Here is a 27,004-nt window from a genome sequence, read left to right on the forward strand (position 1 = left end):
ATCTTTGCTCACGTGCTCAGAGTCCCCTGCTTCAGTTGTTCCTTACGTTAGTCCTTAGCCGCCTCCTCCCATCTTCAGTCTTGGTTCATAATAATAATAATAGTAATAAAAAACGACTTTGAATGGGTTCTGATCTGTCTCTAATGGAGCAGTGGGAAGGTCCATGCAGGAATGGTGGGAACAGTCACATGATGAAGGAGTTCATCCCAACAAAAGAAACAGGACTAGAAAACTCAATTGTGTGACCATCTAAAAAGGGGGGCAGGAAGAGTTTTCAGCTCCTCCCCCTCGGGGCAGAGGGCTCTGGTAGGGTGGGGCTTCGGAGATCTTCAGCTCCCAGGGAAGCAGCTGGGGGACATCTTCAGAGTTTCTCTGGGGATGAGACCCAGATGTAGTGCCCAGACTGGTCCTCAATGATCTGTTTTATTTTGCTGTAAATCTCCTCAAGAGAGTCTCCTTGTACGATGGCTGGAAGAGGAGAGAACAAGCAAGACCCTGAGCACCAGGCAGGGCTGGCGAGGTGCAGCCGGCAGCCACAGAGCGAGACACACAGCAGGGTGTGCACTGGCACAGGGCTTAGCCCAGCGTGCCCAAGGGGATTAGCCAGAGCTCCTTGGCCTGTGAGGTGCTGGCTGGGCTCTCCACAACGAGCTGCTAATCAGCTTTGCAAATTGTGTCAGCCGCTGCAGCCGCTCAGCTGTGCCCAACAGGAGGCCCTGCAGATCAGCTGCTGTGTACCTGGTGCGTGCCCGAGGTGCCAGGCTGGGCAGCCTCTCTGCTTGGCTCCTGAGGGCTCCTCCTGCTTCTTGCATTCTGTGGCAGAGTGGGAAGGGGCAGCTGGGGGCTGTGGTTCTCAGCAGCCACCCAACATGAAGCACTCTGCTGTGCGTTCAGGGGAGGATGCTCCTGCTGACTCAGGCTGCCTCTGTAGCACAGCCAGGACCATTCCCCAGCACCTCTGTTCCCTCATTAGAAGTTCCTGGCACAGAACTCACCACAGAGACCATCTCCCTGCCCACAGCCCACTCCTTTCAACAACAGGTTCCAGCCAAGAGCATCCCTTCCTCAAGCCAGCTTCCAGATTGCCAAGTATTCAATGGTGTGCCCAGGGACTGGCAAAGCCATGGTGCCTGCTGCCTCTGTGCCCTTCCTGGAAGGAACTGCTCTGGAACTGCTGCCTGGGACAGGAGGGCTGGGGAAAGCTTTTACCCTGCTTGTACCTAGGCATCTGCTCAGCTGAGATCCAGTTTGGGGAAATGACCTGCTTGACCTTTCAGCTGGTAGCAATCAGGTGGTTAACACAGGGTTGGGCAGGATCATCACTCCTGAACTTTAGAAGGAACAGTTACTGCCCTTGAGGGAAGATGCAAAACCAGTTTTTCTGCCTCTTTGCCTGCCCATTCCAGAATTAATCATGCTACAAACATTAGTTCCTTAATGCACAAGGATTTCTGTGTCCCCAGCCACCCAGATACCCCTGTCCTGAGCAGCCCAGCTCCGCAGGCACCAAGTGCCAGGCAGCCCCTGCGTGGCTCTTCAGCAAAGACTACTTAAGAAGACAGCCAAATTTCCAGTCTTTTCCTGGGAGATGTTTTGTCATGACTCAGGCCAGTCTCCACCATTTAGGTCACTGTTTCTCATCTTTCCTTTTCAAAATGCCTCTTTGCTTTGTTTGGAAAAGCTCCTCCTTGCCCTGTGCAGGGAGGTTGCTTTCCTGGAGCCTCACAGTCCCCACCACCCACCCTGCCTGGGGATTCTCAGCTTTTATTACCAGAGCAGGTGACAAGCCTTCAAACTCTGGAAATCCTGCCTGACAACTTGCCTCCTGCTCTAGAGCTGCTTTGCTCTCTATTGCTCTGGAAGCAGTCCATCTGCAGAGCCCTGCTGGCAAAGGGCCACTGCTGTTTTGCTCTGATGAAGCTGGACATTTTCCCATGACCCCGCAGCAGGAAGGCAGTGCTGGTGGAGAGGCCACAGCTGCCAGCATCAAAATGAAAAGGTATCAGATAAAAGCCTGCTGAGGACACTCACCTGTGAAATACTCTCCAAACTCTTGCTCAAGTTTCATGGCTTTGTCAAAGACCTTGTTGGCCTGCTCATACGTCTGCCTCCGGTTCATCTCCCTGCCACGGAGGGAAAACCCAACACAGCAGCTCAGCAGGAGCAATACCAGCCCAGGGAGCCTCTGCACACCACCAGTGGCAGCTAAGCAGGACCCCTCCCCTCATGCTCTTTGATGTCTCAGCACTTAGCTCCCACCTGCTGCCTCTTTGCTGCTGACTCTAGTTCCAGACAACCTCCACACTTTGCAAGACCACTGCAGAAGCCTCCCTGCTTTCCCAGAGCCTGTCTCCAGCCTCCTTGCCTGGGCTCACCCACAACATTCAAACAAGCAACTCAACCCCTTCTGGCTCAAGAAGAGGCTGTCCCAGTCTGTTCGGTGCCAGCGGAGCCTCTCCTTACCTCCGAGTCCATCTCTAGCTACTCAGTCTCCTCACAGATACTACTCAGCTGCTGCTCAGCAGAGCTGCAAGCTCAGCTCTTGTGTCCTTCACTCCCCAGGGTCAGAAGCAGCAGGACAAGCAGGTGGTCCTGCTTAAGGACACAAGAAACATCTCTGCTCCCCAGGGCTGTCCTAGATCAGCCACCATCTAGCTGTGCTCCACTCATTACAAGGTGCTGGCAGCTCTCCTGGCTGGACTCAGGGCCCAGGTGAGCAGGTCACAGCAGGCAGCTTCAGGAATGTTTCCAGATTTGCCCATGGGTAATCCTCTGTGGGGCAAACACAGGGCTTTCAGCTGGAGCAATCTATGGAGCCTGGCTGTGCCATGGCATTATATAGGGAGAGACACCACAGTGTCCTCTTGAGAAAGGGCAAGTTCAGCAGAAGAAGCAACCTCCACTGTTTTCTAAAAAGCAGGAGCAGCAGACAAAGCTCCAACACGCCAGAGCTGCTGGCCCCAGAGAGGCAGAGAGGTGGTGTTGCACTTACATGAGAGCCTCAATAGATTTTGGTTTGATGAAAATGGCAATGGGATAAAGTTGTGCTTGTTGCAACCTCTTGATAGCATTGCCAGACACATCCAGGATGCAGTGCTTCCCCTGGAAAGGAGACAGTTGGGATCAGAGCCACCCACACAGCCTGCTCTGTGCAGAGAGCAGCTTGCTCAGACAGCCGTGCTTACAAAAGAGGAGCTAGAGGTGAAACACCAGGCCTGAGACACGAGCCAGCTCTCAGCACCTCATGCTCATGTCTGCTTGGAGCAGGACAGCAGCAGTGCCAAGGTATGGACCTCTCTGAACAGCTGAGGCTGTTCATTGAGCCCTCAGCACACTCCAGCACTCCTGCAGAGCAAATGCTGCTGCCCTGAGGAGGGCACCTGAGCACCTTTGCTCTGCGAGCTCCTCAGCACCAGGCTGGTGGCAGCCTTTTGGGTGGAGTTTGGATGACAGAGGCTTGACAACTGAGGTGGAGTCACTTGGCTGAGGAGAGCAGCCAGGTGGCTTGGCAGGACTCTGGAGAGAGGAGAGGTTTGTGCCAAGCTTGCTTAAAGTGGTTGTAGCCCTTTGTTATCAACATGTGAAGTGGAACTGCTGAACATGTCTGGGTTTGGACTGGATGTGTCCCGGTCCCAGGAATGCCACCCAACACCCAATGGTATCCGGAGACACTCACCCTCTCTGCCACTGCCCGCACTGACTGGATGCTGGTGCCATAGAGGTTGTCATTGAACTGCCCAGCCTCTATGAACTTGTTGTCCTGGATGTCCTTCTCCATCTGCTCCCGGGAGATGACAAAGTGGTAGTCCTGACCGTCCACCTCATTGTCACGTCGAGGCCTGGTGGTGTCTGGGGAGGGTGGGTAGGGTGAGCAAGCCTGGGCTCCTGGCAGGGACAATCCCAGGACTGCCCCCTCCCCATGCTGCAAGCAGCAGGGGCACTGCTCTCCCCTGCCTGTGGCAGCGGTGGCGAGTGCCAGCGGGCACTTACGGGGCACGCAGGAGCCGAACTTGTGTGGGAACTCGGAGATGAGGTCATCGTTGATGCGGTCCTTGGTGGGCCCCAGGATGATCACTGGCCTGGTGTAGTGAACTGCAAACCAGAGCCACAGCCTCAGCCTGGCCTGTGCCGCAGGCAGCTGGCCCTACTCCTGCCTTGGACGCCAAGCTGCCCTCTCCCTGCCCAGATGGGCTCCCAAAGCTGTCTCCTCCATGCAAGTTATCCCCTCATCATCACAGCCAGCATCTCCTTCCCCTCTGACCCAAACCATGCTGCAGGTCCCCCAGGGTCACAGAGCACTGCTCCCTCACTCAGGGTGGGAGCCAGATAAGCAGGGGAGCTGGGTGAGGATGCCTCGGAGCTGGGGGAGCTGCAGCAGCCCAGGAGCTTGCCCCAGCTTCTGGCAGCGGCAGAGTGCTGAGGCTGCTCAGCCTGCAAAAGGACCTGAGGGACTGAGCACCGAGCAGGGTTTAACTCTGAGAACTGAGAGGATTGCTCTGCAGCAGGGACCTGGCCTGAGCAGGGAGGGATTATCCTGTCCTCAGATGGGGACTAAAGCGCAGGTCAGTTTTAGCCCTAGTCTTGCAGACAAGGTCAAAAGCCTTTTCTGTTGTTTACAAAGGGGTGGCCAAGGTCAGGGAAAGCCCTGCGAGGTGGCCGGACACCTGGTGCCCCTGCTGCTCACCACAGACAAGAAATACCACTTGTGTTCACCCCATGCTGGGATGGCAGAGGAGGGAAGGAGGTCACCCTGGCTGTGCCGGGGACACAGCTACCCATGCTGGAGTGGCCATGGGGCAGCTGAGTGCCAGAACTTACTTTCTTGCCGTGTCACTGGCTCATACGACAGGATGGTGTCCTCTTGTCCTTCTGCAACAGAGCCAGGGCAAAGCAGGTGAATGCTCACAGCAGCTTTCCAGCCCCTCCACACCCAAAAGGAGCTGCCCCAGCCAACTTCCTGCAGCCCTGGGGACACCTCCAGGCTGCCCTGGTCATACTGCCAGCTGATACGGAGCATGACAGGCATGCAGTCACCAGCCTTTGATCTGAGTTAATTATTCACATCCCAGCTTTGACCCTCCCCAGGCTGGGGGCCTGTTGGGAAGCACCATCCTCCCTACAGGTGCTGCAGATTCAGAGGCCTTGCCAGTGCCCCAGGGAGCATTCCCTGGAGATGGACCCCCATGCTCCTGTACAGGCTTGGGCTCCAGAAGCTGCCTAAGCTATAGGTGTGTCCTCCGGCCACAGCTTCCTGCAGCAGCCACTGATTCCCATGAACTGGGAATCCATCACTGAGTAGCCTTGCAGAGTCCTACAGCCAAGAGAGAGCAGGGAAGCTGCAGGCTCAGTCCTGCCCTCCAGCCCTTGCCTCCCCTGGCTCCAAGGAGAAGGCTGGCTGCAGCAGCTTGTTATCACCAGCAAGAAGGCCCAGCCTCTGGACAGCGAGCACAGGGACAGGACAGGATGGAAGTGCCAGGAGGTGCACACACACACACACACACGTGCACAGGGGCAGGAGAGCAGGGGAGACACTTACTGGAACTGCTCTCGCTGTCACTGGTGTTTGACGTCACACCCTCTGCAAAGCAACCAGAGAGACCCCCTTCAGATGGAGCATGGCTGGGGGGCACCCAGGCTGTCAGCCAGCAGCACTGAGCCAGGGCAGGGAAACAGCAGCCTCCTAAAGGACCTGTGCCCCAGCGGGACAAGCCTGCGCTGCCTGGCAGGGTAGCATCTCTCGCCCCTTGTTGGGAAGCAGTGGGTGTGCAGGGGGGCGCCTGGCTACTCTGAGAGCGCAGGAGGGGGCCAGGATGGGGCTCCCTGGCAGGTGTGGGCACACAGGCGTGGGCACTGGGCTCCCCAGACCAGGGGAAGGTGCAGGGGCAGGGTGCTGGCAGGGCAGAGGGTGCAGCATGCAGACGGAGGGCAGCGCAAGGCACGGCTCACACCGGCACAGGCACAGGGCAGCCTCCCTCTGAGAGGAGCTGGCATTGACAGAGACAAGACAGGGACAGGATGGGACAGAGTTTGGGACTTTGCTTGCTCAGGTTGATCCCAGTGCTGCGATTGCCCCATGGAGCTTGCTGGTCACTGCCTGGCCCTGGCCAGGCTCTGCTCCACTCAGGGCAGATGCAGAGCTCGGCAGGACTCACACCCAGCTGGGAGTGCTGAGGGGCTCCTATTTTACACCTCTGGGAGCATGGTGCCCCAAAGGAAGGTGGCAGCATTTCAAGAAGTCACTCATCCCTCTCAGAGCAGACCCATCACAGTCAAGGCCACCTCCCACCTGCACTGCCAGTGGCTACAAGTCTCTGAGCACTAAATCAGCACCAGCCCAGTTGGGAGGCAGGAGGAAGAGAAAGCTGAGGAGGTACAGCTCACCATGGGTGCAGTGGGCAGCCCTCAGCTGGGTGTGCTTAGGGCATAGGCAACACCCCCAAGCACAGTGTCCCCCCCTCCCCACATGCAGCAGCAGCAGCACCTCCTCAAGCCCCACAGCCTCCACCTGCAGACACAACGCTCCCCAGGGGCTCCTTCCCTGCACACCTGCCCAGGCCAGGGCCCAGCACTCCCCAGGCACCACCAGGCATGCCAGCGACGCAAAGGGAACGATGCCATCCGAATTCACTTACTCAGGTTCTTTGCTCCATAATAATCGTCACTTAACCCAGGGAAGTCCTGATTTCACAGACAGCAAGAAGGGGGAGAGGGGAAGAGAAGAGAGCATGGGAAAGGGCAGTCAGAGGGGTGGGGGAGACAGAGCCAGATGAGCATTAGTGACAGGATTGCAGAACGGCCCAGAGCTGCAACTGCAAGTGAGGTTTAATGTTCCCAGAGCCGAGGCCGTCAGCCTGCTAAATGTCTTGCCCTCTGCAGCTGGACCCCCCCCACCAAGCTCATCCTCTCTGCCAGAGAGCCCCCAAGGGCCCCCGTGGGTCTGAGGGTAGCTACAGCAGCACCTGCCAGCCCTGAGCTGCTGGTCAGCAGGGCTGAGGTGGTGTCGTGGTGCCTCAAAGGGTGCTGGCAGGGCACAGCAGCTCCACACTGCCCTGGACAGTAGGCAGAGCACAGCCTAACCACAGCCCCCTTGCCCTGTGCCACAGGGCACTGCTCTCCCACCTGGGTTAGCTGTCTGCTCCTCAGTGCTTGCACAGGCTGTGGAAACCTGGGGAAGCCTCCTGGCTGCAAGCTGCAGGGGGGCAGAGCATGGGGAGCGAGCTGGCTGCAGGTCTGTGACACAGGCTGGTGGAGAACATCGCCCTGCCCATCCCAGTGCTGCCTCAGAGGGCTGGCTGACAGCAGTGCCCCAGAGACCCCATCATGGAGCTGACTGGAGCCCAGCCACACCCAGGCACTACAGAACATACTCAGACACAAACTAAACCTTCCCTGCAGGACGCAGGCTGATGCTGGCTGCTGAGCTTGCTAGAAGCTGGTGCCAGCCTGGTACAGGCAGCAGACGGATGCGCTTGCTGCACTGGCATCAGGGCAGAGACAATGCTCTGCCTTGCCAATCTCCTCTTCCTCCAGGTGAGGACCACGGCTCTCTGTCTGGATGCTTGCCAGGAGTAGACACAGTTTAGCATCTGGAAGGAGGGGCAGCTGGGCTCGGTGAGCAGCTCCAGGGCTGCCCACATCAGGACTTGGGGCAACAAGCTGAATGCCCTGCCTTGCCTAGGAACCCACTCTTCAGCCAGCTACCAGAGATGAACTTCAGTCATGGGCAGGCAGCTCCTCCATTAGCAAGGGTACGACTCCCCTGCACCCACAGGGTCTAATTCAGGAAGGGTTCTAAGCTAGGCATACGCAGCTGTGAGCCACTTTGAGGGCACACAGGGACTGCAGCCAGGACCTCCCTCCTCAGCCCTGGTGGGCACAGGAGAAGCCCTGCAGGAGGTGGTCAACCCCTTGCTTGGAGGGGAGCAGCAGGTATAGGGAGGGAGCAGAGCCCACAGCAGAAAGGGGAGAGCAGGGGGAGGCAGAGCAGAGGGTCAGGTGGGTGTGCAGTTAGATGAAAGGATGAAGACATTGAACATGAGAGAGAGAGAAAAGAGCACCAGCCCAGAGCCACGGCTGTGGCATCAGGCTCTGGTTTCTCCCTAGCTGCTGACACCTCTGTGGAGCACAGACTGGAAGAGGGGCAGGTGCCAGGAGCCCTGGCTGTGAGCACATGCCCGACCTCTCCCCACAGAGCAGGGGACTGAGGGTTGCAGGCTTGCCCTCTCTGGCCAGCTGCTACTTACGTTCCTGTCCGCCGCTCTCCTGGGCCAGGTTCTCTTTGCTCTTGTAAAAGGGAAACTTTCGGGAGAGGCGGAAACTCTTTTTACGTTTCGTTTTGATCGACTGGAGAGCGTGGAGATGGAAGGGAGGACAGAGAAAACAATGGTGTTCAACACACGTGGGGAAATCAAAGTGGAGAGACAACGAGGAGCCGTGGCAGGGCAGCTACCCTCAAATGAAATGGTGTAGATTACATGGAAACTGTCATGGAGGGAAAAAATTAAGCATGGAGAAAAACATGTGGCAGGGAATGCTGGAAGCTGATGGGGCAAGGGGCAGCTCTGCAGAGGTAGCCAGGGGGGTCCCTTCCTTGTCCACTCACTAAGCACTCAGGGGTGAGGGCAGCTACCTTCCTCTGCAGTCAGCTCCCAGCCACAGGCCATGGTGGGATAGGCTCTGCTCTCCCACCACTCCAGCCCAGGCTTCTTCCCCAGCCCTTTCACACCACCTCCAGCTCTGCTGCTCAGTCCCTGTGGTCAGACAGGATTGGTGCTGAGGAGACATGGGCCTGGGGCAGGCTGCTCTTTGCTTTGGGATTGCTACAGTAGCCCCACTAGGAGCTCTGGCTGCTGAGGCTCATCCTGCCCCTGCTCACTAACGGCTCCAGGCACCCCAGAGCCCCAGCTCAGCACTTACCCTGTTGGACTCAATCATGCCAGTCCTGGCGTGGAACTTCACTGTTTTCAACCGCGCTCTCTCCTTCTTTTCCACCCTGGTGGGAAGTTAAAGAGGAGAAAGCTGCTAGTCCCACCATATGCTTCCATGCCATCTGCCTGGGAGCTGGCATGGAGCCTTCACAGGCAGCTCCAGGCACCTCTGGGTGGTGGATCTGCTGGAGAAGGGCAGCTCCTTCCCAGACACAGAAGTGGAGCCACCTGCCCATGGTATGACCAAGGCCAGTGCCTGGAGGAGCCAGAGAGGAGACAAGTCAGCCTTCTCTGGAGGCAAGGGATGGAGGACAGAGATGGGGCTGGCTCTGCAGACCTGAAGGCAGTGGCAGTCAGGCTGTCTGCTTTCTGTGACTGCCCATCTCATGGGACCTGTCTTGCAGTTGGGCAGGTTGTCAGAGGACACAAGGAACAGCCTGCAGTTAGCTGCTATGACTCTGCTCTTACTTGAGCTCCAGGTTGATAAATACCAGTTCTCCATCTCCACAGGGACCAAGGAGGGGGCTGAGTACTCTTCTCACCTGAAGTCTCACCCAGCTTTATAGAACATCTCCTCAGGGAGACCTGCATACAACTCTAGCTTGCAAGCAGGGTGCCCTTCCCAGTGCACAACCACAGAATGTATGTGGTTGGAAGAGACCCTTCAAGCTCATCCAATCCAACCTTCAACCCAGCACCACCAGGTCAACACTAAACCATGTCCCTAATTGCTTGAGAACACCTCCAGGGATGGTGACTGCATCACTGCCCTGGGCAGCCTGTTGCAATGTCTGAGAACCCTTTCAGTGCAGAAATATTTCCTGATTCCAGCCTGACCCTCCCCTGGCACACCTTGTATCCATTCCCTCTAGGATTGAAGAGGCAGGTGAGCTGGGACCACAAGGAGATAATGTCCTGAGCAGATCTTTGAGGGCTGCAGGCCTTGCAAAGTTTGGGGAGACCCAGGACAGCCCTTGTGTGACAGCTGCTGCTGCTGGACACTCACCTCTTCTTGCTGGGGATGACCCCGATCTGCTCGCTCTCACCGTGGGGCGTCACCAGCCTGGCCTGCCACCACTCATCGTCAGAGGCGTTGATGACGTGCAGGATGTCCCCATAGGAGAAGCTGAGCCCCTGGCTGGGCAGGCAGCTGTCCCGGGTCCGATCGTAGTCAAACAGGGCTCTGCAGAGGGGCAGAGGTACAAATGCCTTCCTCGAGCTCTGCCAGGCACAAGGGCAGCACTGCCACTGCCCCGTGGCACTGCCACCCTCCTATCTCAGAGGATTTAAAGCCAACCTTTGGGGAAGCCAAGGGGAGCTGAGCTCACAGCCACCAGCACAGCCCTCCTGCTGCTGGGTCCAGCACAAGTCCCTGAGCATGCAGTGCAGGACTAGCAGTGCTGGACCATCGCAACTGGCTCTGAGAGGCAGCAAAGCACTGAAGGTAGCTGTGCTTGGCCAGCAGGCAAAGATCGTCGGGTCTCAAGACCCCTGTGGTGGGCAGGAGGGCAGCAGGGAGCTGGGCTGGGGCTGCTCTCCACCATCTCTCCCCAGCAGCTACAGGGCCAACATCAGACCCCACTGCTGGTGGATGGTTGCATGGGCAGAGGCCGTGGAAGGCTGTGAGCATGGACTGGAGTCCAGAACTGGACAGTCCACAACTGAGCCTTTTCAGACTCCTAAACATTTCCCCTGGAAACAGTTTGTTTAGTGTAAAATTATGTTCATGTTACACCAATCAGCTTGAGAACAGACTTTCTCTTTTTGAACCCAGAGGAGCAGATGCCTCTCCTGCAGGCTCCTATCACACAGCACTGAAGCCTGTGCCCACAAGCTGCTCACAGTGGCTTCATGTGACCTCACTCTGCCCAGGTCAGACCTCAAACCCTGTTTGCTTCCATACATCCACTTTGCACCAACCCAGACCAAGGGAAGAGTCACTAAAAGCACTGCTGCTGGTGGCACAAACCCTGTGTTTGCTCCTGTTGGCTGTGCTTGCCTCCCAGACCTGCACAACCCTGGGCACCACAAACACTGTCTGCCTGCTGGTTTAATCCTGGCACTAATAAGCCTTCTTCAACCAGGTGAGACACCTTCTGCCTTGCCTATTACCCTCTTCCATTGTGTGGACCCCTTAGGGGATCTGAAAGGACAAAGGTGCAAATGGAAGGCCTAGGGGCCATGTGACAGGTCCTTGTGGAGCAGCAGAGTGGGGAGGGTACTTCAGCCAGACCCTTGCTGCAGTGGTGCCAGGGGAGCACTGGGTGACAAAACCTTTTGGGTCACTTGGGACTGGGTCATGGAAGCTGGTCTTGATGGGGAGGAGGAGAAGACTGGCTGACCTGTGGCTTGGGGGGAGGGCTCTTTGGAACGAGACCTGATGCAGTGAGGTACATCCAAGCCTGGCCATCAGGTCGCTCCCCCTCTCCCAGCTTGCTCAGGGCTAGGGCAGCTCTCATGCTCAATCCCTCTGCACCCAAGTGTGGCCCCCAGCACACTGCAGCCAGCAATGTAGCACCACAGGGTGCTGTGGCCAGAGGTAAGCAACCTTTACAGGCAGCTTCTGGCCAAAAGATAAGGCTGTGTGTGGCCAGCAAGACCCTGCAAGGCCAGCGCTGTCGGGAGCAAAGCACAAGCCCAGGTGCCAGGAAACTGGTCAGGCTGGTTCCAGAGCCAGGCAGGCAGCAGGGTGCCCTGCCCACATCCTACACAGCAGTGCTGGTCCCAGGGCTCGCTCTCCTCCCGCAGCAGCTGCTGGCAGCCCAGGGCAGCACAGCAAGATTTGTGCAAAGTCTGGACACCTGCAAAGCAGAGGCCCCAAGGCACGATGCTCCCTGAAACACCAGCCCCTGGCTGTGTTAACACCCAGGACTTGGCATGGCTGGATGCTCCTCAGGGCACACAGGGTGCAGGAGCCAGATGGCAGGATGGTCACTGCTCTGCCCCCAGACCACTCATGCAACAGTGCAGGAGGAGCCAGGAGAGCAGACAGTTTGGCTGGAGGGCAGGGGAGCAGTGCTAGAGACCTGGCACAGGCTCCTCCCAGCGCCCAGGCACAACATCTGCCTGCCCCCTGCCCTACCTGGCACAGCCCCAGCAGACTTTGCTCTGGAGCAGCATGGGCAGCCAGCAGACAAAGGTGCTCAGCCCTGTCCAGCTCTGAGGCCTCTGGCAGGCAGCAGGGAGGCTGGGGGCAGGGGCAGCATGCGGGGCACAAAGCGAGGCAGTGCCAGGGGTGACTCAAGCAGCTGGGTAGCCAAGTGCTGTAGTTGATGTGCTGTGGACACTGCAGCAGCTGGTTTCGAGCGAACCCTGCCTGAAACCACCCCGCCCAGCAGCGCTGCTGCAGCCCCGGCACCCGCAGCTCTCACACCACCCTGTGGAGGCATGGCTGCCAGTGGCAGGCTTCAGGGAGAGGCACACGGGGAGAGAGCTCTCCTGGGCATCACCCTCCCAGCAAGGCACTGCCCAGCTTCCTTCTGAAGCCACCTGGGTGTATGTGAGTGGACACAGTGCTGCAGAGGCGCTACCAAAGCCACACCGAGATGTGAGATGCTACAAGCAAGCAGGAGGCAGTAGATAGCTCTCTGGTTTGCATGCATGCACCAGTGCATGCAGCACCTTTCTGGGCAGCGAAAGGAGACTCCTGACCTCAGCTCAGGCTGAGCCAGCCTAAACCCTGCTCCAGCCATGAGAGTGTGCATGGGACAGCAGCAGACCAAGGGTAGGACTAGCAGGATGCTTATCCAATGTGGTGCCCAGCTTGTTGCACACCCCTAGCAGAGCCCTGAGATGCTAAACACAGCAAGGTGCCTGTGGAACCCTGTGGGAGGCATGAACTGCAGGGATGCAGTGCACCCTCTGCATGGGGCAGCTATGCAGTGGGACATGCAGGCTGAGGCTAATGCAGCCTTAGCCCTTACCCTTCCACACGGTGAAGCATCCCTAGCTCCTGCCTGCCCTCACCTGCAACAGGCTGTGCAGGGCAAAGATTTACAGGATTATTTTAATTCACAAGTTAAAATTACTCATTAGCTGTCACTCCACTCACTGTGATAGGCAGGAGGTGGCAGAAGGCAGTCAGTGAGCTGCTGTGGTGACAAGGACTTGCAGCTGCCTGCCTTGCACCTGGCTGCAGACCAAAAGCACATTGAGGGCTCAGAGCATTAATCCTCCTAAGAGCTCATCCCTCCTCCAGCCAGATCCTGCTGCAGGAGTGGTGGGAGGAGACAGGGAGAAACCTGTTATCGAGGAGTGGTTCAAGTAAAGCTTCCTGAGTGCTGCCCCAAGCTGCCTGCAGCAGAAGCAGCACTGGATGCCTGGCATTTCCCAGTGGTCCTCAGTGGGGTGGGCTGGCCAGCAGCCCCCCCGTGCTCTGCAGAGACACCAGCACGTTCCACAGCCAAGGCACTGAGTGCAGAGCCCCAGCACACCACTGCAAATGCACCTTCCTCCCTGCTGCAGCCTCTGCCCTTCAGCATGCATCCACCACACCCACTCTCCTGGCCTCCAGAACACCTATCCAGAGGTGCTGCACTGCCCAGGCTCGACCCTCCTCCCCCACACCCCATCACGGGGACACACACACTCCACCCCCAGCTCTAGCCACCAGGAGCAGGGGGCAGGGTTGGGGCACTAAGCTTACCGCACATAGAGAGATCTCTTCTCACTCGTCCGCAGCGAGCCAGAGCCAGAGCTCATGCTGCTGTTCATCATCTGCTCCCTCAAGTCGTGGATCTTGGACTCGAAGCGGCTGTACTCTGCATGGAGAGAGGTGGTCAGAGCAGGCAGGCCCTCAGCCACATCCCCAAACCACGCCAGGTGCAAGAGACGCCAGCTGCTCCCTGGGGCACCTTGCCCTGAGCCTGCCCATCCCTGCACACAGGGGAAGAGGAAGCCAAAGGGGCTGCAGCACCCTGCAGGAGCTCAGGCAGGGCACCAGCTGCTGCCAAACCCACCCCAAACCTCTGCAAAGGCAGCAGGCTGCAAGGGCTGACAAGATCTCCACTGCTATTAAGCTGCAGCTCAGTGAAAGAAGAGCTGTGCCAAGAAAGCCCCTCCAGAAGAGCCTCACCCACAGACGGGAGCAGCAAGGCACGACTGCAGCCACGGAGGGGCCCCACTGCCCCTCTTCTCAGATGACCTAAGGAAGTGGGAGGCAAAGCACAGCCTTGCCGATGGAAGGGGAGCTAGGAGGAGGAATTCACCTCTCACTCCCCTACATCCTGGTAGCAGAGACCCTCCAGGGCACACTCCAGAAGCAGCTCCCTGCCAGGAGCAGTCCCCGAAGCAGTCCTAGCTGCCACTGGAGCCCGACCTTCAGCTGAGAGTAAAGGTCAGGTAGCAAGCAGAGGGTGGAGGCTCCAAGCCCTGCTCACTCAGGGCTGGCTGGCAGAGGTTTGCTGGGCAGCAAGCAGCTGCAGCAGCAGGGAAGCTGCCAGCACCACCACAGCCTACCCCAGCAGCTCTCTCCTGCTGCCCTTGGTTTTGTGCCTTGGGCACACTCTGCATTACATCCCCATGTCCCACTGAGATGGAGCCAGTCCCAGGCCTGCTGTAAAACCTGCCTAGAAAGCCTTCCCCACAACCTGCAGGTTCTCATGTGGTTTGGGGCTTCTTTTGTGAACCAGAGCACAGCAGCTCAGCGGTGGAGGCAAGTGCTGGCTGCAGAGCAGGGCCCCAGCAGTGCAGGAGGCTGTGCAGGCTGCTGCAAAGCCTGCAGAGCTGGCTGCAACAGTACACTGCTGAGAAACAGCACTGGGGTCTGCCCTTGAGAGCCAGCAACGGGAAAGGTAACTCTTGGTGAGTGCTGGGGGTTGGTTATGGGCTCTGCAGGGCTCAGGGGTTAGGGCCTCTGCAGGGCTGGGGGTGGGGTAGGGGCTCTGCATTTCCTGCCTCTCCAGCCCTTCATTCTGCAGCCAGCCCTGCCTGGGCATCTGCATTCTGCACCCAGCTGCCAAAGGTGCATTGCTACTTCTTGACTGGGCAAAAAAGGCAGTACACAGAAACTGCCAAGCTGCACACACAAAGTCCACACACAGCCCCCTCCCCTGCCACGGGACATCAAGAAGTGCCACACGGTGGGCAGTCCGATGCTTAACATGGAGGTCACCAGATCCCTGCCAATCCCATGCTAAGGGGCACCCACTGCCCCTGCCTGCCTTCCTGCTTAGCAGAGGGAAACACAGCAACAATCAGTCATGGCCAAGCTTTATTTCATAAGAAAACCGAATTCTGACACCAAGGCAGCACTCTTGTACTCACTGACCTGCACCCTCTTCTGCACCTCGCACCTCACACTGAGGTGGGCTGCAGCTGGCCACGAGCTGTGGCGCAGCTCATCCTGCCACAGGATTCCCATGAGCTCTTACATCTCAGAGAAGCTCTTGGATCACAGAGCCACAGAACATTAGGGGTTGGAAGGGACCACCAGAGATCATCCAAGTCCAACCCCCTGCCAGAGCAGGGGCACCCAGGGCAGGTCACACAGGAACACATCCAGGTGGGGTTGGAAAGTCTCCAGAGCAGGAGACTCCACAACCTCTCTGGGCAGCCTGCTCCAGGCCTCCAGCACCCTCACAGGGACAACATTTTCCCTTCTGTTCCCCTGCTTGCCCCCAGTGCCCCTTGTGCTGTCTTTGGACATCCCTGAGCAGAGCCTGGCTCCAGCCCTGCACATCTTTTATCACCAGCAATGAGGGCACTCCTCAGGCTCCCCTGCTCCAAGCTGCAGAGCCCCAGCTCCCTCAGCCTGTCCTCATAGGCAGATGTTCCACTCCTAGAGATCAGCAGAGATCCCAGCTCTTAGATCCCAGAGGAGCATCCATCATGTACAGCAGGTACCAGCAGGTACAGCTGCTGTGTCAATCCTCATTGCTACTAAGAGCTATTTCCCCAAAAAGCTGCTGAGCTGGGCACTATAACCCTCATCCCCTGTTGTGTTGTCAAGATGCCACCAGGGGCACAGATCCTCTGCATACCCCACACCAAAAGGACTGCTGCTCCCTGCCACAGGGCTTGCATCCCTCCTGCAACTCCCTGCTGCACAAGAAGCCCAGCATGGAGGACCCACTGCCCAGGACCAGGCAGACAGCAAAGGGCAAAAGTAAGTTTGGCCATTACTGGTATCAGGGCGGGGATGGCAGAAGGGCAACTTCTGGGTGCCACCACCTTGCCAGCAACTGTGTTGCCTGCATGCAACCCAAGGGTGGAACTCCCAAACATTCCCACCTCAGCTGGGGCACTCCTTGGAGGGGGCTTTCCAAATGTTGCTGGAGCAGTCCTGCTGCTTGGAGGGGCTGGGAAAAGCCCAGTGACATAACAGGAAACACAAGCCAGGCTGGAGGCAGCATGCTGGAGAACACAGGGACTGCTATGGCTTTGCCCCCATAGAGCAACCACAGCACTGTCCTGGCAAGGGTCTCCCAAGGAGCCAGCAACCCATGAGGGAGAGCACAGGAGCAACCAGACCCAAAATCAAATCCACCACCTCCCTCCCCATGCATGGTAAGGTTACCCGAGCAACAACCATGGGATGCTCCCAGCTCCCACTGGCCCCTAGAGCTGCACACTGGAGCAGCCTTTGAGACAACTACCAGCAGACAACGCCCAGCAAGCAGTGCTCCTGCCTTTGCCCCCTGGCTCACAGACACCTTGCCTCCACATCCTGGAAGGGAATCTCCTGGGCAGCCAAAACTTGTTAAGGAAGCTTGGCCACGATGTTGTGCAGAGGTGAGCCATGGCTGCTCCTCACCTCCCAGGGACTCCCAGGAGACCCAGGACTTTCAGGACACATTTATCAGGACTGAAAAATATGCAAGAGGTGACCTGGTGCAAGAGGTGACTTGCCACAAGTGCCACGGTGACGCCGTGCCGTGCGCCAGGAGGGGCAGGGTGTTTGCTATTCCCATTCAGCAGCTCCATAAAAACTCCATTCCACCCTCCTGCCACTCTCCTCAGCCCTGGCTGTGCTGGGTCTGATCCTGCAGCACAGGCTGAGCTCAGCAGCGGGATCCAGCCCTGTGGGTCTGAGCACCACAGACCACTAACATCAGTGGGCACCTGCCTGCAAATATATGCAGGGAAACCAACAGACAGTGGGGCTGCAGCTGGCTTCTGGGCACTGGGAGACAGTGCAAGGGGAGCAGGTGATGGTAGAGTAGAGAGCTGCACTGGAGAGCAATCTCTGAATACAGCCTCGTGGGAATGCTCTGCTCCACACAAACTCACCTGCACAGAGCCAGGCCAGGTCTGCCAGGCCATCAGCAGAGCCCAGAGATGCTCAGCCACCTGCAAAAACTAACCCCAGCTCCATCTGTCCCCTTCAGCCTACCCATTTTACTGCTCTGATGCCACACGCCTCCCAGCCGTGGGTACATGTGCCACAGTCCCACGTAAGCAGAGGGGAGCAAGGCCATAGGGAAAGCTGGGAGGCTTTTAGAATTATCTGCACAGTCCTGGCATTTCCCTAATGTTTGTAATTTTGGGTGAAAATTATCAAGGTTTTGTTGTGCAGGGTGGCAGGAGGAGGAATTACCAAAGCCAAGTGCTGGTGACAGCAGCAGGCAAAAGTCAGGGGGAGAAGCTCTCAAGGGGTAGGGCCCATAGGCACCATCACAGGGAGCAGCCTCCTCCTCCTCAACAGCGTGCAGCATGATCAGAGGCTCTGCCTCAGGTGCAGGTGTTCGGAGGAAAGCCACAATGGCAGCTCCTCTTTCTACCCTTCCCTGGCCCTGTCTTTACTTCTTTCCACTCCTAGTGCCTGGCAAGCCCCCACAATGCTGGCACCTCACCCCCCGAGGCCTGTGCAAGCAGCCTCTCTGCTCCCTCGGAGCAGCAGTGAAGGCAGAGACAAAGCAGGTCACCCAGCACCTCACAGGCAAGCCCTTCCTGTGCCAGCCTCTGCTAGCAGGGAAGAACTTCTCAGACCACTTTTCCACCAGCATCTCCTCCCTTGGGCATTCCACGATGCAGCTCTTCCCACAGCCACAATGCACATAGAAAAGGCAAACACCTGGGTGCTCATGGCCTTGTGGGGACCCAGCCTCACCTAAGCCCGGGCCTCACCCCAGGGAGACCTTGCTCCCTGTCTCCCAGGCCTTCAGGCCTCCAGAGTGCTGGGGCCAACTCCCAAGACCCAACAGTGTGCATTTCACAGGTCAGCTGCAGCTTATGTGCCAGGAGCCATGGCAGACCTGAAAAGCCACAGGCTACAAAGCAGTAACATTTCAACCTAGGTCTAATGGGGTTTCAAAACACTTTGTCCCATCTGACACTTCGGACCCACTCTTTGTGGTGCTTTTGTGAAATCCCAAGTGGCAAAGGGAGCCGGCAATACAAGACCACTAAGTAGTTCCCAGAAAAAAAATGGCAGAAAGAACCAAAACAAACAAACCCCATACCCACAGCTCACCCCTGAGTGGCACTAAGGGCTCCGTGCCCCAGGGACCTCTGCCGTGGGATGCAGAACAGCAGGGACAGGGACACACAGGACCGTGCCACTGAGGAAGCACAAGACTGAAGGGCACGCAAGGATCAGAGCTGCTGAGGGAGAAAACCACCGGGGCCCAGGAGAGACATCTTCATCAGGGGACCTGAACTGCTCCCTCCCGGTACTCGGGACACGGTGACAGCACAGCAGCAGTCACAGCAGCAACTTCTGCCCCTGCGGGATGCCCTCCCTAGCACTCGTCCCTCCAGCCTGCAGAAGATGCAGCCCTGCTAGCCCCAGGAGAACTCCGGTTGCAGCTCCTGCCCCGAGCCACGGGCTGCTCCCCACAGGACACTGCCGCCCCACGCCAGCACCAGCAGCAGCCGACTGCCGCGGGAGCTGAAGCCCAGCACTAAGGAAAGGCAGCTGCCGGACAGCGCGGCAGACGGGATGCTCAGTCGGGGACAAGGCCCAGCCAACACCGAGGCCCCGGCTCCAGCCCCACCAGCACAGTAGGTCTCAAGGAGAGCGACTGAGCCCATCGCGCTGGTAAGGGCAGAGAGCCACTCTCCAGGACAAGAGGCGGCCGCCGCCGCATCCGTGATCCCCTCCACAGGTCCCGGGGCACCCAGACAGGCCCACGGGACCACACGGAACGAGGGCCTCCCGGAGACGCCCTCAGGCAAACAGACCACCCCACGGGAGACGACACCCCTCCGGCCCGAGCCCGGAGAAGCCGTCCCAGCCCGTGGCCCCCGATCAGCCGCGGGACAAGTTCGGCGAAACCGCGCTCACCTGTGAGGCGGAGGGGCGCGGTGGTATCCTGGCAGCAGCCCAGAGCCGCCCGGCCCGCACACAAAGCCGCGCAAACACCGCCGGCGGGATGCCACCGCACCGCCCCCCTCCACTATGTCGACCAATCGGCGGCCGCGTCCCCCCCTTGAGCCGCTCCCTGCACCAATCAGTTCCCCCGGGACCCGCCCCCCGCCAATCGGCTGAACGTTCCCCTCCGCCCGCCCCGCCCCCTGGCCCGCGCTCCCGCCGACACCCCACCCTCCCATCTGCGCGAGACGCCCCGCCCCGGCCCCGCCTCCGCCTCTGTCCCGGTCGCGTTCCGGTTCCCCGCTCCCCGCGGGGGTACCTTCGGGCCGGTATTGCGCGATGATGGTCACCGTCTGCCCTGCTCGCTTCAGTGCCGCCGCCGCCTGCTCATGCGTGGCGTTGCGAAGGTTCACGCCGTTCACCTGCCGGGACAGAGCAGCTCCGCTGGACCGGACCGTCCGCGGCACGCACCGACCGTGTCTACCCCCCGCCCCTGGTTCGGTTCCCGTCGTACCCACATCTTACTGCCTCGTCCATCAGCCCTTGTGCGCCAGTACCACCCCAGGGGCGAGCACCCCCGGTATCGGCATCTCCAGTACTCACATCTCCAGTACCGGCCCCGGGCCGGCCCGAGTACCGGGGGAGCCCTCTGCCGGCAGCCGGGCAAGGACCCAGCTAGCTCCTGCTCCAGCTCAGGGCACCTCCCGGGCAGGCCTCTGCTCCGATCCTACCCGCCCAGGGACCACGTCCACGCCGGCACTGAGGATGGACCCTGCCCAACCATGTCCCCGGTGGCAGGGGTCGTGTCCTGCGGGAGGCCGCGGAGGGTCAGCGGGCAGCCTCCTACTCACCGAGAGGATGCGGTCTCCTCTCCGCAGCTCCCCACTAAGGTCAGCAGGGCCTCCGGCCAGAATGAAGGACACGAAGATCCCCTCACCATCTTCCCCTCCGACAATGTTGAAGCCCAGGCCAGTGGAGCCTTTGTGCAGGATGATTTTCCGGGGCTCCCTGGAAAGACAGACATGGGACAGGATGAGCAGCAGCTAAGCTGTTTGGAGAGTCAGCCGTGTCTGGGCTTCCTGGCACACCACCGGGGCTGGAGTCATCCTGCATGTGACCTGGTGTGGCAGCCCTTGGCACCGAGGAGGCTGATAAAGCAGGAGAGGTGTGGGCAGCTGCATGAGTGAAATGAGATAGAGCATGGATGGAGACAGTGAAATCATACATGGAGACATCAGGCTGCGAGGAAGCATCAGATTCCTTCAGCCTGGGCACCAAGGATGGCACAGCCATGCCAGGAGAGGGCCCCTCCACAGCCAGGCAGCACAGCAAGTGTGCCCTAGGCCCCTCCATGCCACAGGCCCTGCGCAGCCCAACAGTAATTTTCCATTCCTCAGCGATGACTTAATCCTGTCACAGCTCTGACAACAGGCTGGCAGAGGCAGGAGGGCTGCCTGGCATCACAGAAATCCTGCTTCATTTTGTCTGGGTGAAAAAAGAGTCTGAGAAAAAAAGTCAGCTCCAAGCTCAAGTGCTAGGTTCCTGCTGTGTGAAAAAGGTGCAGACAGGCTGGAGAGTGTCCAGAGAAGGGCCAGGAGAATGATCAGAGGACTGGAAGCCCTCTGACACATGAGGAAAGGCTGAAAGAGCTGAGGTGGTTCTGCCTGGAGAAGAGAAGGCTCAGAGGAGGCCTTACCACCATGGACCAGGACACAGATGGTGGCTGCCAGGAGGATGGAGACTCCCTTTGTACGAGGAGTGCCATGGAACAGACAAAGGGGGATGGGGACAAGTTACTGCTGGGAACATTCCCATTGGACTGCAGGAGAAAATGTTTGCCATGAGCACAGTCAGAGACTGGAATCATCTCCCAAGGGCAGCAGTGGAATGTCCTGCACTGGGCAGTTTGAGACTCAGCTTGCCAGGGTGCTGAGCCAGCTCATGGCAACTGCACTGCCACCCAGAAAGGTTGGAGCAGAGGATCCTTGGGGTCCCTTCTGACCTGGCAGTCTAGTATTCTGAAAATGAGAAGGAATAAATGACAGCAGAAAATCAGCAGTGAGTGGCAGTGGCAGGCTGGCAGCAAGTGTCAGCCAGCAAAACACTGGAGACTCTCAGCACATCCACTCTGGGGACTGGATGGATCCTGGGCTCTCCAGCGGGTGCTGCAAGGACTGAGGACCTGCCATGGAGTTCAGCAGCCTTATCAACCCCCTGCCTGCTGGGGAGCAGCAGATCTCTGGGACATGGTAGGAGAGATGCTGGAGCACCAGGCATGGCACTGGCTGAGTACTGGACCCTGAAATCCTGGCAGATTTGTGCTAAGGAGACACTGCAGAGCACTGGGGGGACTGGATTTGCTGGCCCACTGGCTGCTGGTGATAGCCAGGGAAGGAGTGGTCCTCAGTCAGCACAAGTGGATTTGGGACCCAGAGGAATAAAGTTTGGCTGAGGTGACAGCAGGAAGCCCTGCAGCCTAGCAGTGTGCTCCCAGGCCATGCTTGCAAGAAAAAAATCTTTTTCAGCCCCCTAGGTGAGGCTGAGCATCACTGCTGGCACCTGGATGGATTGGGGAAGGTACTGGTGCTTTCCTGGATGCAGGTGGTAGGATTTACTGCTACATGTGCTAGAACTCCATAAAAAGTTTCTCAACATCCATCCCCATGGAGGAGTCCTGATGGGCTGAATGTCACTTAGCTTCAGGCACTCTACCTTTGTAAGGAGCAATAAGAGCAGGAGAGAGACAGACAGAAGTGCAGGAGATCTTGCAGGAAGGTCTTGATAAGAATCCTGGCCTGGCCAGACCCCTGACTCAGCACAACCTGATATTCCTGGCTCTCCCAGCTGCTCCTTTCCCCATCCCTGTGCCTCTTACCAGGGACAGCAGCATGCCAGTCCCCCTATCTGTGGTCACACTTGCTCCTGAGGCCTCTCTGCTGCCTGGAAGGGGACAGGAACAGCTGTCCCCTATAGGACATGGAGGATGAGACATTGGTGGTGAACACTGTGGCACAGCAAGCACCCATTGGGAGGCATGAGGGTCACAAAGGGATTCTCTGGAAGCACTGAATGCACGAAGCCTTTGCCCTGCTAGACCCTACAGACTGAAGTCCTTCCTGCTCCTGCAGGACAGCACAGCCCTGCTTTGGGGAGCACCCAAGCAAGGGCAGATTTGCAGCCCAACTCCCTGTGCCTGCAGCTCCAGACATCTCATGCATGGCTGCAGCCCCTGGCCTTCAGATGCACAGCAGAGTAGTGAATCCAGCTGTGCATTCCTGATGGGCAGAGGCTGAATCTCCCTTGTGACCTTCAGAAAATACCTGCATTATCCTTGGGCCTGTGGATGCATCCAAGCTCTGAGCTGAGAAGGACTCAGGACTTGGCTGGACTGTAGTGCATTGTTGGGATGCACTGGAACCAGAACTGGGAAGCATTACAGAAATGCCACTGGATTCAAAACAGGCTCATCCCCAAGACTTTAGGATACTACCAGTGCCTGGCAGGGAGGGCTGCAGCCACCTGGCCCTCTGCAGCAAAGCAAGAGCTAGAGCTCTCAGGGGAAGAAATAGGTCAGATTTCTGGGTTTGCAGCACCTCCCTCCAACTAACTGATGAACTTGTTCTGCTCCTTGGGATTTCCTGCTGCCTAACTAGAGCACAGGAATCACCATGCCAGCTCAGCCTTGGGGGAAGCATCTCCAAACCCAAGGGGACCACACTGTTTAGTGGAAGGTACAGAGACACTACAAGAAGCAAGGAGAAGAAATGAAGGCCTAGATAGGTACATCTCAGGTCACAGTCATGACACACACTGTCTGCTTCCATCCTCATCCCAGGAGCCAGGATGTATATCCTACAGGCAGATCCCATGCTGAGTGTTGCAGCATTAGCACTGGGACCTCAAGTCTGACAGAAATCTTGTGGGGCTGTGCCAGGTCTGGTTGCAGTGGTGGAGCTCACTGGAAAACAGACGCTCTGGTCCCTGGCCCTGGGTGCTGAAGGACATGAGGGGCACTGGAGCCATGTCCACATCTGCAGCAGCACTTGTGCCCACCTGAGTGGAAAAGGCTTGATGCTGGATCCAGGCCAGGACCTCTGCTTCTCCTGGGCAATGGCTGACAAGAGGTGGCTGCTTTTCAGAAGGGTCACTGCATTTCCCCACACCAGTAAGATGCATTTGGACCATGCTGGTCCCAGCACACAGTATGCACAAGAGAACAGATGAGCAGTGATGGAGCTGTCCTGGGGAGGCTGGTGATGTACAGAACATTTTCAGTGCTGCCTGGGCTGGATGAGGGAGGTGCTGAGCCCATGCAGGCTGCAAATCTGGCCAGGAGCAGGAGGCTGTGTTTGGGGATAGCTGTCCAGCAGTGCTAGACTGTCTGCAGTAGGGACTTCTGCAAGACAGCACCATCCTCTGACATCCACCAGTGCGTGCTGCACCAGGGCCACTGTTCTCCTGGCCCACAGGTAAGGATGTCAGTGTGTGCAGGAAGGAGCACCCTGGTGGTACCAGGGTGCCAGGTGGTGTCTCTTCCAAGTGCTGGGGCTCAGTCTCTCCTCCGGGGCAATGGAATGGCATGTGGCATCATCCCCCAGTGCCCTGGCAGCACAGGAGCACAGGCTGTAGGAGCAGCACTGTTGGTGCTGAGAGGTGGTGGGGAGATGGGACATGGGTGGAGGCCCCCGCTGAGCACTATGAAGTGAGAAGCTCCTGTGACAGAGCCACCCTGTGAGGGCTGACGCTGGATGGCAGTCAGGGTCTGGTATCTGCCAGTGCCCTGCAGAACCACACAATCCCTGCCATGGCTGCTGCACCTTCCACTGCAAGCACAGCCCCCAAACCAGCCTGCAGCCTTGCAGCTAAGTGCAGAGCCAGCCCTAAGCCTACCCTGAGTGTCAGCCCCAAAAACACAGCTTGAGCCCTGCAGCCCTGCCCCTGGGGATCCTAAACCCCACGCATGTGAAGCACTGGCCCGGAGGCTGCTGCAAGCCAAGGGGCAGCTGGGAGCCCTGGCACATGGAGCAGGGACAGCCAGGCCTTATTCTCCTGTTCTTCCACCCTCAGCGTGGAGAAGTTTTACACCACGCTTAGGCTCAGAGCAATGTCTCCTTTGTGCTCCTCTTTATGTCCTGGATTCAGGAAACAAGCCTGCTTGTGCAGCATAAATGATGCTTGTGTGGAAAAGGAGGCCATGCCAGGCTTGTGCAGGAGGCTGTAAGGCCCAGGACTGGCACCTGGGTGCAGGTGGTTTGGGATGCCAGGCTTGGGGAGTATGGGAAAAGGAGCCCTACTTATACCCAGCCCTACTTATACCCCTTCCAGCCCATCGTGCCCAGCACAGCTCTGTTTGGGGACAACTGACTCACAGCCTGGCAGCTTATGGTGCTGCTGGCACCAGGTGGCACCAACAGGGCAAGGGAACACCTTGTGTTCCAAATAAGTGAGAGAAGGAAGCTGAATTGCAGATGTGTAAGGCTTAGGGAGGAGCAGGAGGGGGAATAGGGAAGTGGGGGATGTGGTGAGCCAGGGAGAAATGCACAGAGCTGGTTGCAGCAGGGGGTGAGTACAGAGCTCACTGTGGGGTTCCCCAGGCTTTGCACCGTGCACCCACAAACAGGCTTTCAGCTGAGGCTCTGTGCTGGCTGCAGGGAGGAAGTCAAGCTGTCAGGGAGGCAAAGAGAGGGGAGGAGAAGGAGCTCATGCCTGGTACTCACCTGGTAAAGTCCTCGTCCCCCATCATATGCCGAGGAATAGGCGAGTACCGGGATGGAGTCACCTGGGGAGGGACGGGGTAGGCAGGCTTGCCCTCAACGCTGCCCAGGTAGCCCAGGCTGGAGTTATGGCTTATGTGGTTGTCAGCCAAGGCTGTGAAGGCTGCAGGGGAGAAGAAGGACATCAGCAGCAGAAATCTATCCACAAATGGATGTGGAGATCAGCCCAGTGCTGTCAGTGCCCCAGCATGCTCCATGCTCCGCACCCAGCGGTGCCCGGTGTACGTACTGCTGGCATAGTCGGGGGGCGCGTACATGTCGTTGAGGTGGATGTTGCCAGGCTTGGCCACTTTCAGGTACACCATGTCAGAGGTGTTCTTCAGGGCAGCCACTGCCTCCTCGTGCCGCACGTCCTGCAGGTTGGTGTTATTGACCTGCCGGAGGGAACCACAGAATCACAGAATGTTAGGGGATGGAAGGGACCTCCAGAAATCACCCAGTCCAACCCCCCTGCCAGGGCAGGGGCACATAGGGCAGGGCACACAGGACACATCCAGGTGAGTTTGGAATATCTCCAGAGGAGACACCACAGCCCCCCTGGGCAGCTTGCTTCAGGGCTCCAGCACCCTCACAGTGACCAAATATTTCCTCCTGTTCCCATGGAACTTCCTATGCCTCAGCTTCCACCACTGCCCCTTGTGCTGGCGTTGGGCATTCACCCTGCACATCTGTATTACCAGCAATGAGGTCACCCTCAGGCTCCTCCTCTCCAAGCTCCAGAGCCCTCAGCTCTCTCAGGCTCTCCTCCTAAGGAAGATGTTCCACTGCCTGCAGCATCTTTGTGGCTCTGTGCTGGACTCTCTCAAGCAGTTCCCTGAGGTCCTCCCTGACCTGAGGGGCCCAGAAGTGGACACAATATTCCAGATGTGGCCTCACCAGCGTGGAGCAGACCTGACCTACTCACTACAGCCCTTCTAATCTACCCCAGCGTGGCATTGGCCGCCTTGGCCACAAGGGCACACTGGTGGGAAGGGGCAGTGAGCCAGCTGAAGGCAGGAGGGCAGGCAGGGCCCTGCAGGGGCAGAGTGGATTCCCACAGCAGTGCCACAGTGACAGCAGAGACTGGGCCCCAGATTTGCCCTCCTGCCTGCAGCTGGTGTTGTGCCTGCTCCTCCCAAAGCACCCTGAGGAAGGGGGCAGGGCTGCGGGTGGCAGGGGTGTTGGGGTTCAGGATTGGCACTGTGGCATGGCAGAGCTGGTGCAGGCATGGTGCTCACCGCGAGCAGCCGGTCCCCGACCTGCAGGCGCCCATCCTTCTGGGCAGCGCCGCTCTCGATGATCTTGGTGATGTAGATGCTGTTGTCCCCGGGGATGTGCTGGTTCCCAATGCCCCCTGCAATGCTGAACCCCAAGCCTGAGAGGGAGTGAGAAGGCAGGTGAGGGGTGAGGGACAGATGGATGAACAGAGACCCAGGCTGGCAGCACGGCCTCTTTGTTCCCCTGGACTTCCCACCCTACCCCAAACCCAGCAGGTACTGGTCCACACTGCTGCTGCCCAGCGCCAGCCCAGTCACTGAGCACTGCCCCCTGGGGCTATCCCACACCCTGTGCCCCATGCTGCTAGGACACCCTGCGGCATCCTGTGCCACGGCACTGCCAGCTCACATCCCACGACCCCTGCAATGTTTGTCCTGCACCCCGAGGCATCCCACACCGCACGGTCACCCTGCACTATGCTGTGGGGCAGTGGGGCACCCTGGTCCTGTGAGCAGGGTGAGGTGTTCACCTTTGGGGCCCTTCATCAGGTTGACCTCCATGATGGTCTCTGGCGGGGGCTGCCGGCGGCGCACCACGAGCCGCACCACAGGGCCTGCTTCCTTCAGGGCCTCCACAGCTTTGCTGTGCACCACCTCAGACACGTCCACGTCGTTCACTCGCAGCACGCAGTCGTTCACCCTGAACAGGCACAAGGTGGCCCTGAGCTCCCTTGGGCAACCATCAGCCTGTGCCACCCTCCTCTGCACACCTCTCCCACCCTCCTTTGGCTGCGCACACGGGCAAAGGACAGCTGCCCAGGCTGGCCAGGCCCTGCGCTGCCAGGGTGAGACTGG

The 27,004-nt window shown here is 58.4% G+C and overlaps 1 protein-coding gene across 6 annotated transcripts in view; it reads right to left on the minus strand.

Annotated features, from left to right (window-relative positions):
- Positions 1–361: 361 nt before the first annotated feature.
- The window catches only part of DLG3 (discs large MAGUK scaffold protein 3), a 99,471-nt gene continuing 72,828 nt past the window's right edge, over positions 362–27,004 (minus strand). For 2 of the 6 annotated variants that reach the window (XM_054388541.1, XM_054388540.1), the window contains 16 exons: positions 26,680–26,849; positions 26,171–26,307; positions 25,183–25,327; positions 24,897–25,056; positions 20,031–20,187; positions 19,499–19,601; positions 13,573–13,687; positions 9,934–10,110; positions 8,917–8,992; positions 6,633–6,678; positions 4,819–4,869; positions 3,991–4,092; positions 3,677–3,849; positions 2,993–3,102; positions 2,032–2,123; positions 362–468 (listed from right to left, as the gene is read on the minus strand). In XM_054388541.1, the coding sequence (XP_054244516.1) occupies positions 362–468; positions 2,032–2,123; positions 2,993–3,102; positions 3,677–3,849; positions 3,991–4,092; positions 4,819–4,869; positions 6,633–6,678; positions 8,917–8,992; positions 9,934–10,110; positions 13,573–13,687; positions 19,499–19,601; positions 20,031–20,187; positions 24,897–25,056; positions 25,183–25,327; positions 26,171–26,307; positions 26,680–26,849 (1,921 nt within the window). Of the gene's footprint in view, positions 469–2,031; positions 2,124–2,992; positions 3,103–3,676; positions 3,850–3,990; positions 4,093–4,818; positions 4,870–5,536; positions 5,579–6,632; positions 6,679–8,243; positions 8,344–8,916; positions 8,993–9,933; positions 10,111–13,572; positions 13,688–19,498; positions 19,602–20,030; positions 20,188–24,896; positions 25,057–25,182; positions 25,328–26,170; positions 26,308–26,679; positions 26,850–27,004 lie in introns of those variants that run through there. The other 4 variants (XM_054388537.1, XM_054388538.1, XM_054388542.1 and 1 more) reach the window with 4 other exon arrangements.

Source organism: Indicator indicator, chromosome 17, assembly GCF_027791375.1.
Source record: "Indicator indicator isolate 239-I01 chromosome 17, UM_Iind_1.1, whole genome shotgun sequence".
In the NCBI taxonomy this organism is placed as follows: Eukaryota; Metazoa; Chordata; class Aves; order Piciformes; family Indicatoridae; genus Indicator; species Indicator indicator.